Source organism: Cyprinus carpio, chromosome B3 (genome assembly GCF_018340385.1).
Source record: "Cyprinus carpio isolate SPL01 chromosome B3, ASM1834038v1, whole genome shotgun sequence".
Classification (NCBI taxonomy): domain Eukaryota; kingdom Metazoa; phylum Chordata; class Actinopteri; order Cypriniformes; family Cyprinidae; genus Cyprinus; species Cyprinus carpio.
In genome coordinates, this window is record NC_056599.1 from 18,858,783 (window position 1) to 18,871,293 (window position 12,511).

The window sequence follows — 12,511 nt, forward strand, 5'->3', positions numbered from 1 at the left end:
AATAAAGTATAAAAAATTAAATGCAACATTCCTTGTTTTCATTAATTTTATTGGATTAAAATAATTAAAACTGAAATAAAATCAATGTAAATTTTAAACATATATACAAAAAAACTAATAAAAATAAACAAACACACACAAAAAATACTTAAACTTTAACATTACAATGAACAAAATTAAATAAAAACTAATTAAAAAATAAAAATCAATGATGCTAAAACTGCCCCACAGAAAACATAATGTTGTGCATATAGGATCTACATTGTTATTTTCTTCAAAAACCATTGGCTATGTAGATATATGCATAAAATTATTCAAATCATCTAGAATCTCACTGTAACGTTAACCCAGCGGTTCCCTTCCATGTGGAAGCAAGAGCGCAGTGACAGAAGGTGTTTTGTATAATGCTTATTTTCAGCAGCTGTAAAGCAGAGTCTTTTATGACAGACAGAGGGCGCTTTGGATTCCTTCACTGACGTGCATTTTACAGAATGTTTTGATATGCTTGACGTTACAGAAAGACCAGAAAAAGATATAAATGGGTGTACGAGTTCTCATAGCAGTCATGTCATACCACAGCTATATTTTAGGGCACTGACCCGCAATAATGTGACCTTTTGCCTTTTTCAGTGTCTAGGTCGAGATCATTCCACCAAGTGCTAAAATAACTTTTCGTTCCTTGTACACATAATTTGACCCACAAATGCTCAATTTTAGCGATACATACAACAAACCTTCCCAAAGTATTCAGTTGCTTCTATTTCTGGCCTCCCCTGGTTTCCCGCCTGACTGACGTCAGCATAAAGTTATTTTCATGAATGGAGGGGGCGGTGACGTCAGTGCTTGCGGAAGCACAGAGTGGAATGTTGATACATTGTTGTTGTTTTGTAGTTAATTTAGTTCACAGGGAAACGTTTCGCTTCGGTTGCAGGACGCGAGGCAAGGCTCGACCTGTTGATTCCAGGACACTTCTCAGACACTCTGCGCATCCCAGACACAGAGTCCCCGTTCACAAGGTACAGTGCGCGAGCTTTTCTGGGAGATGTTTTGAAATTCCTCTCGAAATTGCTGGTGTTCTCGCGATGACGGATACGAATTCAGCCTGTCCGTAATATCTGTGTAGTAGTCGATCGATGCGTAGCTTAAAATATTCCTCTCTAAAATGATAAAGTTCAATAAGGAATCACATTCATTTTAAAGATGAAACATATGTAGTTATGTAATAGTGGGAATATTTGATTATAAAAACAAAAATGTATCGGTCTGGTCTGGACACGTGTTAAAGGTTGCAACTCGGAATTCAGCCTACAAATACTACAAATACAAATATAAACGATCACTTTTATAAAAATACTACTCTCACTGACACTCTTTAATGTTGCGTAAATTGGAAGTTGGCTACGTTTTAAACGGAATACGTAAGTGTATCGCATCTTTAACCAAGTAAACAACTGCGTCTTGTAACTTTTGAAGCAACTTGGCGATACGATCCCAACTTTTGTCGCTTTACATATGTTTCAAAAGAATTAATATTACGACACAAGGAGATAACACGTGGTGGGCATCTAGGAATTCTGGGACAAAGGGCATATTTGTGGCTGGAGCACTATTGGAAGTTTTAAAGCGATGGAACGTTTGTAACAACGATCCCGAGTCATCCGAGCCGCGCGGAAAGATTCGGTTTTCTCCATAGACTGTATGGTTTTCTCGCGCTCTTTAATCAAACACGAGGGTTCAAGAATAGGGTGACGTTATGTCAGATTCTCAGTGCACGCGCACCGCGTGATGAATAGCCTATCACTTAAAGAATGCACTGTAATTATCTTCTATAAAAGGCTTACTTGCCCTTATGTCTTTGTTACAGGCGATTTTTCGTTGCGCAGTTCAAAAACAAGTAATATTTTAAAATATAAACTATCATAATAAAGGAGCATGTGTCACCTTCAACGTGTCTACTAAAACCTAGGACAATTTATATGACTTAATAACAAGCTAGCGATTGAATATTCTCACAATTTTGTATGAAGGGCACGTATGGAATGGAATGTATAGGAGTTTGTGATGTGTAGGTGATTGGAAATATCTATGAACATATTGTTTGAGAATGATTGTGTCCACTGTATTCTGGCAGGTTAACATTAGAGCAACGCCCTCACAGGAAAAATGAGTCATAACTGGATAATGTGATTCATTTCCACAATGGATGATAAAATAGCAGTTCTGAATCAAATTATAATGTCATAAAACCACATCAAAGTGAAGTCCGTTCGTTGTAACTAGAAGAATGCATGTCCTGTGGTCAAACAGAGTAGCCTACATGTTGATGTGACAATTTAAGGACATTCAGGGTGTGAAATTCCCTTTTTGCCTATTACTCACAGTGGATCATTGAATAAGTAAAATAACTATATATTTGATATTAAACAAATACCCAAGGACCTTTTAAATGGACCAAAAATGTACATTTGTCACGTTATTCCACTTTTTGTAATTCACCTTTAACCCCAAAAGGTGTTATGTTGTGTAGAACTTTGTACAGCCACAAATATTTGGAATTACGAAATGTTTCATGGCAATTTCGAGAGCTTTGAGTGTACATTGATAGAAGTGAATCAAGTCCAGTAAACTTATTAACAGTGCTTTTAATAATGCACATTGTTTCAAAACAGCTTTACAGAGTTTCATAATGTTAATACCTAATTGTCCATTTTTAGGAGTTTAGAGCTAGATGACAGTATAGTTTACATGTGATGATGATGATATAAACAATCAAGCAGTTGAGATGTGTTATATAGTTTATATATTGTGGCCATGATAGTGTACTGTGCATATCAAACTGGATATAGTAGTTGTAAGATAAAGCTAATGATTTGTTATGAAAGGATTATGTGAATATGTGAGTTTTTTTTTTCTCAATGTGTAACAACCACACCAAATATTTAAAGTGAATTGTACCTGAAGCACATCTTAAGATTATTAATTTACAGTGTTTACATGTAAGGCAAAATCTTTCAGGTGTAAGGTATGGAAATTTGTGTGTGGTACATGGAAAGCCCTCGCACAGCATGCATGACGGACAGCAAACCAGGCATGCACACTGAAAGCATGTCTTTCATCTGTTCCTCAAGATAAAATTGAATGTGTGCATCGCTTTTTTGTATGTAACAGCATTTGGAGACATTCTAGACATCCTCCGCCCCAGTGACTGGTAGATGAGCAAAAATATCCACCACTGTGTAAAACAGGATCTGAATTTGGCTGGTGACGGGTGTTGATTTCACACCCTGGAGAATATAAAAAGGGCACCATCCACTTGTGAGGGACTGCTGTGTTCCAATCTGATCATTTGGCTTAGTTTTTCCAGAGTCAGCAGAAGATCAGTTGTTGAGGCTGCTAGATCAGCACCAGTCATTGCCCAGGAAGAGTTCTGTGGAAACTGCATTGAGTGCCTGTCATTACACCCAAACAGTTGCTGGGGTCAGATTACATTTGGTTTAAGAGTGTGTTGTGGAAGATGGCACAGAGAATAGAGCAAATATTGGGTTCTGTCGTGACCTTTGTCCCTTTTTGATCTCCATGGAAAATCATGGAGGAGGGCAACCTTGTCATGTCTCCTTATTCATACTGTATGCGGGGTTGTGTGACCTCGTCTGAGGGGTAGTCTGACTCAGAGTTGCTGAGGTATCTGTGGTGGTGGCCTCCCACAACTTGCATGTTGTCTACTTGCTGCATTTAGAAACCCAGGGGAAGTGAACTGCACACACTGCACTGTCATGAGACACACACGTGGGACCACTAGCAGGGGGCAGGCACTTGTGTCTTGTCACTAAGCGATGCTCTATGAGTAAACAGTTTACCATCAGTATTATGTTAATCACATGATGTCAATTTTAGTTTACGATTATTGTTGTAGCATCGAGTATCTCACGCCTCTAAAGATAGCTGAGTCTAGAATCACTGGAGAAATAAATCCTGTGGTTTAGATGGTGCATTTGGAGAACAGGAACTCTTACAGTACTCTTTGTGGTTAGGACCGTGGGTTTTGAAAGTGAATGAGACAGCGGTAGCTGGTGACTTAATGACTCAAAATGAAACACAGGGGAACTCCAAACCCAATTCTCACGTCGAGCGCACACCCATTGCTTTCTCTCTGAGCGCCACGTCTTGACCTAGTCTGCGACATTATCACCAACCATCATGAATCAAAGTCTTATTGATTTGAATGGGTTTCTATGAGAAATGCAAGGTCACTTGAAATATTGCAGGTAAATTATGAGCCAGAGTGTGTCTGATCTGGCCATTGCCAGAATCGGGAAATATGTGATGTGTGCCAAGTTTTTAAAAATGTTGGTTTCATAGGGTTTGGCTCTTAGACTATTTTTACCAAACGTTTAAACTGAATGATTTTATCATTTATATAAATATATATATATATATATATATATTTATCATTTATATAATATATATATATATATATGTATGTGTGTGTGTGTGTGTATATATGTGTGTGTGTGGGTATGTGTGTGTATAAAAAGATGTTTAAATGTTAAAAGTCATAAAATTAATTCATAAACATCATTAGGTTTTGGGGGTGTTTGTACCATGACTTTTTTTTTTTTTTTTTTTTTAACAAACTAGTGTTTAAATGTCATAAAAAGGTCAAATTATCTGACATTTTAAGAGACTTGTTGAGTTCGTGACACAGTCATGAGGGGTCCTCTCTGTGATATCACTTCCTGTTTTCTTTCTTGTATGTTTTAACAGAAATTTAATTAGGAATATTCTAACAATTTGAAATATTTTATATAATTTCATTTATCATTTATATAAATGTTTCATTATATTTTATTTTCTAATAGATAATAATAAAAGATCATGCTAAACTACTTTTCAATTATTTAATCTATTTAATAAGGTCATGCTGATTTATTTTTTTTTTTTTTTACTTTTCCCACCCAAAATATCTAATAGAATTTTAATCCAGAAATTAAAAAAAAAAGTTTACTATAGAACAGGTTATTATTATTATAAAGTCACGGTATGTATAAATTGCCTTTTAATGTTTTTATAAAGTTGTATGCATAAGACAGTAAGAAGAGAAACAGGAAACAGTGGCTGCCCACAAGGCTACAACATTTTTAATGCATCTTTGAATAAATGAACAGATCCAGACAAAAGAAAAAAATAGGGTCACGTTATTGATCCGTGTATTACAGTAAGACTTTAGTGGCCTATTGGGTGTCTAGACCACAAAGCAACACCCTGCCCTTTTCTTGTTGCCCTTTTCCAGTTTCTGGATCGGACAGGACTGACTTCACCACACTGTGGTCAGGTCTGTGGAAGAGCTGTCTGGTACTTATTTCTCAAGAGCTTGAGTAACTGGATGTTTATATGCCTATGATGTGTTGATGCCGCATTGCGCAATCCTCCAGCTTGTCCTGTTTGCTGTAGACCATTAGTTAAGTGTAGACGTTTAATGGCATGAGGGTGGAGAACCGATGTTACGTCAGATACGATTTAAGAAGAGTGAGTGTTGTTGGTTAAAACCAAGTTGGTCAAGTCATGATTTTCCAGTGAAGAACTGTGCTTGTTGTTCTTCATTTATTAACCACGTTGCACTGGCTTCTCTGTCGTACATACTGGGCGGGTTTGTCTTTGGTTAGCGCATACTTAACATTCCTTTGAATCCATGCATTCCCAGTTGGAAAGGAGCTTTGCTCTTGCTACCTCTCCTCCCAATCCGCAGAAAGTTCCGGCGGCCCTGCCAACCGTTCCCAAGGTTCCACGTACTTTTCCTTTCACCCCTGTGAAACAACAGGATTTTCCAGGAAACGTCAGTTCGGGAGGGTGTGATTCCCTGCCGATCGTCCTCGCTCTTACCAGTAAACAGCATGACTAAAGGCTCTGCTATGCTCTCCATTTCCTTTACATAATATCCCTGTGAATGCGTCGCTGTGGAAAAGAGTGGGCCAGGACCAAAGGAGACGGAGCTCTCCACCTCCCTGTGAAAAACCGAGAGCAGCTCGCTCGCGCCGGAACGTTGCTGCCGGCCGCCAAGCGGAGTGGCCTATCTGTTCGCTGCTTAACAAGTGGAGCAAATGAGGAAAAACAAACAGCAAAGACCAGCAAAGCCTCCATTTATCATGGGAACACAAGCACACATGGCTTTGAAGTGGTGTTTGGCTTTGCCCTAGGCCTTGTCTCAATTCTTTACCTTTCATAAGTGGTCAAAACAAGAGAATCTCACATTCTCACATGTGTTAACATGGCAACGCTGGTGTCAAATTCCATAAGAGGGGAGGTCCTTTGAGGGCTGTTTCTGAGAAAGTTCACAATCTCAAGAACCAAATATGCAGTTACCCAGCCATATTGCTCAGGGAGCCTAGAAAGAACGTCATCCCTGTATCAGCCAAAGCATGCAGTAGGCCTACTTTAGCAGACGTTATCCATGCGGGCCAGAGGTTTAGTCAGTAATAATCCGCCTCGTTGGGTTTATTGGGATCAGATCTCATGTAAGTAATTACTTGAAACGTAAGTTATGTGACGCCAAAGTAGTTTAAATCATGGTGTGTAGTTCGTGGAAAATGATTGCGATGTTTGGCGGAGCACCTTGATGCAGACAGTCATTTCCATTGTAACCTACAACTGCCAAATCATGAGTACAATAACTATTGTACAATAATAACTGACCCTTGAAGGTTGTTGATTGGACTTAATACCATGACCAACATCCATGTGATGCCAGTGACATGTTTGAACAGCTTCACTTTGTGATTACTGAATACTTTCAGTTCTGCATGTGCCCACATATTACAGCAATGCAAATAAGGCATGCTGTTGTGTAAGCACAGCTGCATTAATCGGACAAACCAGTATATGGTTGATGTGAAATAATATGGCAACCCTACCACAGTAATCTGTCTCTGTCAGAGAGGTCTGCAGTTTTGTTATTGTTGTCCCTTATGTTCGTCAGATGATGTAATTGTAACGTCACCACAGTGAGGCATAAACAAGCAACTCTAAAAATATGGTCTTCTCAACCAAAATGCGGTGCTTGCAGCAACTTGATCTAGTAAGTATTAAGTAGTGAAATTGACTTGTTTTATACTATTGTTTTATACAATTTTAGTGCACACGTGCAAAAATTTTGGCTTCCGGTTGGGTCCGTACCCACAAAAAATGATCTTTCTGCATTATTTACCCCTAAAAGATTCATAGTAATATTGCTTAAGGGTACACATTAGGTACTAATTTAAAGTAAAGATTTTTTTTTTGGGTTTAGGTTTTGTGTACTAATTTAAAGTTTGTTGGTTTTATTTTATTTTATTTTATTTTTAATAGTATGTTGCACAGTACCACTATTTAATATTGTTAAAGCTCGTGGTTAAGGGTACACATTAGGTACTAATTTAAAGTAAAAATATTTATAATGTACATTACACATTAAATATGATATTATGTACATTATTAAATGAAATCATAAATTATTTTGTTATGAACAATATTAAATTTTAGCGATTTGGAAAATGTACACAACTCAGTGACTGTAAACTAATCGCATGCATTTATATGCCATTTCCATTTATTATTTAAGTGTTGTTGCTGTTAGCACACTGCAACAAGTGACACTAAATATAACATGGAGTGCATCTAGATATATTTAGATGATTGCAGTCATGTAGTAAAATGATTATGCATAGTATTAAGTATGCAGTTCTCTGAATGAAAGTGGGGCCCCTTCTCAATGTGAGTGTGTGTGGAATGTCTCTGTTATCCTCACTTTACACACTCTTTGTGGTTTCCTTCACAGGGCCTTGTGTTGTAGCATGAATTCTTTTCTTTTTTCTTTTTTTTTTTCCTGGCCTTAGAATCCATGATAAGAAGAATAGTGTTCATGTGGACTATCAAATGTTTAGCATCAAAGGCGGCGTTCAGTCCTATAATTTATGTCCAGGAAACTATGAAACCCTGGCTCTGGCCTTGGGACATTTGGGCTTTTCCTTTTTTTGTGAGGGCTGAGCAGGAAAGAGGGGCCCCCTGTCAGTTCACCCCAGTTCTCAGCACAAATGGAAAGGGGACCATGTGCTGAAGGAATTCCAAGGAAGTGTGTGTGTGTGTGTGTGTGTGAGAAAGACCTGAAAGCCTGGAGGCCCTATGAATGGAGAGGGAAGCATTTTTTTTTTAATGTGATTCCATGGTCCTAGTTGGAAAGAAAGGCAGGGTCTCCCCATCACAGCCAGTTTTAAAATCAGCCATGCTGAGCCAACTGTCTAGAAAAACTCCTCTTGTCAGCGCTTGACTTAAGTTGTTTGTTGCACAGCTTTAGATGAACATGCATGGCACAGTGCAGATTTGATATTCAATTAATTGTGATTCATTTAATTATTTCAATGAGTGCCATTGCGGTTTCACTTATGCTTTCAGTTTTCAAATATAAAGCGATATTGCATAGTTTTCTGGTTGCCAGTTTGATGGTAGCCAAATGAGTTGAGGGGCCCGTAATGTAGCCCTCACAGCAAGGGCCAGATGGTACGAATCAAGCCTTAAGTTATTTTTTCTTTCTTTCATGGTGGTATTTGGTTTCAGCTGCTCAGTTCATACCCAATCTATACTCTTTTGTCCCGTCATAACTGAAACATTTAAACCAGCAACTGATGCACATCCGGTGTGGTTTACTAAGACCGAATCAAAAGAATGACTCAGAATTTACCAAACATGCCAAAGGCAGTGAATCTGCTCACTGGTCAAAGATTCTTAATGTAACCATTACTAAAGAATTCAAACCAAGCAATCACTTAAAATGGTTGAGGTATGCAGAGGGTTGAAGGCCAGATGACTGGAGCGGAGAAATAAACTGCGGAAGCTGGAACATGGGCTTTCTGTGCTCCAAAAAAATAAAAATAAAAAAAAAGCGTTCAGAATGGAATTTATGTTTGATACTGGAATAAAAGAGTAATAGCCCAAAGGAATAATCATACTTGCAAAATAGTTGCAGGTGAAAGTGAAGTGATTCCACAATGAGTTTTAATAAGTTTTTTGTAATATTTCCACTCAAAATTGTGTCACTGGCAACTAGAGTTTCGTGTCAGCATGTTGTGCTAAATATAACAAGCACAGTTAAATAAGGACATGAAACGAGCCAGGAAACCCTAGTGTAACAGGATCCAGTCTTCCAGCCACAGTTCTAAACCTGATAAAGTACATTGTCTAAAAGCACAAATATACCAGTGACTGTATAAGAGGAACTATTCTCATGTGACTGACAGCCTCCTGGAATGTTCCATTTACTGAACAGAGATCGATCTGTCTATCTATCTATCTATCTATCTATCTATCTATCTGTCTATCTATCTGTCTGTCTGTCTGTCTGTCTGTCTGTCTGTCGATAGACAATGTTTTGCATATCAATGCCTATAGGGATTCACTTTCTTAACACTTTAGTACAATGTATATCATCCCTACATGTTATTTTGGTTTATTCACTCCCTACATCGTTCAGAGGGTCTCCTCGAGTTTTTGGTAGTTCTGAGAGTGGTCCTCCTGTGTGGCGAGCTTATGAATGAAGCTTGTTTACCATTTTTTCTGGTCACGTGGCATGCACTCCCACACCCATTAGCAGCGTGTCTCCATGTCTATCTTGAACAGGGTTTACACATTCTGACGCTCCCGACATGGTTTTCTTCTTCTTCTTTCTAGTGGTGGCGGGTGTCTCGAGGCCGTGAGTCCGAACTCACAGAGTGGCCTTTTTAAAAATAGCTCAGTGGCCAAAATAGCCTTGCATGAACGGCTAAGCAGAGAGATCAGACAAAGCCTCATGCCGAGAGCTGACCTGCTTCTATTATTGCACTCTTGTAACGGTCTAGTGAGCTACATCGTGAGAACGCGAGATCAGCAAGTAAACAGGGTAACCCTTGTCTCGCAGATATTGTGCAGAGTCGTAATGTCCTCTGCTGGTTGTTCTAAGTAACTGCATTTAACTCAGCAGTTTTAATGCAGTGTACCTGACTGAGACTGACACGTGCAACCACAAAAAAGTTCCTTAATAGTAAGATCTTTTATACACATTTATATAATATATGTTAATTCCTTTCTTTTATTTTCTTTAGACAGATTTTTGAGGAGTTCTGACTAGCTGCTTGTATGCAGGGCATGACGACTCATTTTAAAGCGGGCAAAGCTTTAAAGGTAAGAACTTTTCCCTGTGATTCATAGATGTGATATAATTAGTAACTATTATCTGAACTATTATTATCTGGAATGTTCATTATCTCCATATTTTTTGAGTAGTCTGTTTAATTAACATATATAATATTTATTTATTTACTTTTAATTGTCTGTGTATATTGTTAATTGTAACTGTGTGGGAGATTTTGAAAATGATCATGCTGTTCTACTGTTCAAAAGTTTGGGGTTTGTAAGATTTTTAATGTATCTGAAAAAGTCTCTTATGCTCACCATTTTATGGATTTTTATTTATTTATTTTAAATACCGTAAAAACAGTATTGTAGTGTTTTCTATTGTAATATGTTTTAAAGCGTAATTCATTCCGGTGACGCAAAGCTGAATTCTCAGCATCATTACTACTCCAGTCTTCAGTGTCACATGATCCTTCAGATATCATTCTAATGTCCTGATTTGCTGCGTGAGAAACATTTTTTTTATTATTACCAGTGTTAAAATCAGTTGTGCTCCTTAATATTGTTGTGTTAACTTTTTTTTTTAGGGATTCCTTGATTAAATAGTAAGCTCGAAAGAACAGAATATTTTTGAAATAGAAATCTTTTGTAACATTATAGTGACCTTTACTGTCACTTTTGATGAATTTAATGCGTCCTTCATGAATATTAATAAGTATTATAGAACTGTAGTATTTTTATTATCTAATTAAAAACCTTCTTTTTGTTTCTCTGTTGAATTGCAAGGTGAAAAATGATGGTAATTTGCCTAAACTCTGTGTTGTGTGGTTCAGGTCAAGAAGGAGGCGGGTGAGAATGCCCCGGCGCTCAGTGATGATGAGCTGGTGGCCATGTCGGTGCGGGAGCTCAACCAGCACCTGCGCGGGTTGACAAAGGAAGACGTGGTCCGGCTGAAGCAGCGGCGGCGCACGCTAAAGAACCGCGGTTACGCTGCCAGCTGCCGCATCAAGCGCGTCACGCAGAAAGAAGAGCTTGAACGGCAAAAAACAGAGCTGCAACAAGAAGTGGACAAACTGGCTCGTGAAAACGCCAGCATGCGGCTGGAGCTGGACGCGCTTCGTGCTAAGTACGAGGCCCTGCAGTGCTTTGCCCGGACTGTCACCCGCGGGCCTCCCGGTAAGGTGGCCACCACCAGCGTCATCACCATTGTCAAGTCTGCCAATCACAGCGCCAGCTCCGTCCCATTTTCGGCGCCCTCGTAGTGCTGATTGACAGCCCAGCTCCTGCCCAGCCTCTTCTGGTCCAATTCGGCTCTGAACCTATACTGGCCCGCGGGCCGCCGCTCGACCCACACTGAAAGGAAGCTCAGTGGTCAGACTGAGGGGAGGGTGGGGGCCTTAATCTGCGTGACTACAACAGGCTGCATCTATTTTTTTCACTTCTCTCTCTTTTACACACTCACAAAAACACATCTATATTGTCTGTGCACTGTGCTATAACCTCCGGCACCGGCAGGGCACATCGACCGCTCTTTCAGCTTCACCACAGACTGAGACTTAGCAGAGATGAGCACTTGTTAAAGTGTGAGATAGTACTTGACTTAACCTGCCATGGCAGCACTGGTTCGACAGCTAGGATGCCCGTGACTTATTGCATATGCACCAGAAAGGAAAACGAATAATGTATCACTATAGGACGTAATTATTATTCATATTAATATTGTAAACATACACTACTGTTCAAAAGTTTGGGGACAGTACATTTTTCTTTAAAAAAATGTATACTTTTATTCATCAAGGACACAATTAAATTGTGACCCTGGACCACAAAAGCAGTCATAAGGGTCCATTTAAAAAAAAACAACAACAAAAAAAAAAAACTTAGATTTATAGATAATCTGAAAGTTGAATAGATAAGCTTTCCATTGGTGTATGGTTTGTTTAGGACAATATTTGTCTGAGATACAACTATTTGAAAATCTGAGGGTGCAAAAAATCAAAATATTGAGAAAATCACCTTTAAAGTTGTCTAAATGAAGTTCTTGGCAATGCATATTACTAATTAAAAAAATAAGTTTTGATATATTTATGGTAGGAACTTTACAAAATATCTTAATGGAACATGATCTTTACTTAATATCCTAATGCTTTTTGTCATAAAAGAAAAATCTATAATTTTGATCCATACAATGTATTGTTGGCTATTGCTACAAATACACCTGTGCCACTTCTGACTGCTTTGGTGCTCCAGGGTCACAATTGATCATAGATAACAGTAAAGACTGAATCCTGAAATTCCTGGTTTTCACAAAAATATTAATCAGCACAACTGTTTTCAACATTGATAATTGTAAGAAAGTAGTAGTTTCTTGAAC

The 12,511-nt window shown here is 38.5% G+C and overlaps 1 protein-coding gene across 2 annotated transcripts; it reads left to right on the plus strand.

Moving 5' to 3' along the window:
• Window positions 1–841: 841 nt before the first annotated feature.
• On the plus strand, window positions 842–11,896 carry mafk (v-maf avian musculoaponeurotic fibrosarcoma oncogene homolog K). 2 transcript variants are annotated; one of them, XM_019098969.2, is made up of 3 exons: window positions 842–1,016; window positions 10,111–10,185; window positions 10,971–11,896. In XM_019098969.2, exons 2-3 carry the CDS (start codon window positions 10,141–10,143, stop codon window positions 11,397–11,399), a joined length of 474 nt encoding a protein of 157 aa, XP_018954514.1. In that variant the 5' UTR covers window positions 842–1,016; window positions 10,111–10,140; the 3' UTR covers window positions 11,400–11,896. The 2 variants fall into 2 exon arrangements, with proteins under 2 accessions (XP_018954514.1, XP_018954513.1); XM_019098968.2 differs by having other exon boundaries at window positions 843–1,016; window positions 10,107–10,185.
• The last annotated feature ends 615 nt before the right edge of the window (window positions 11,897–12,511 follow it).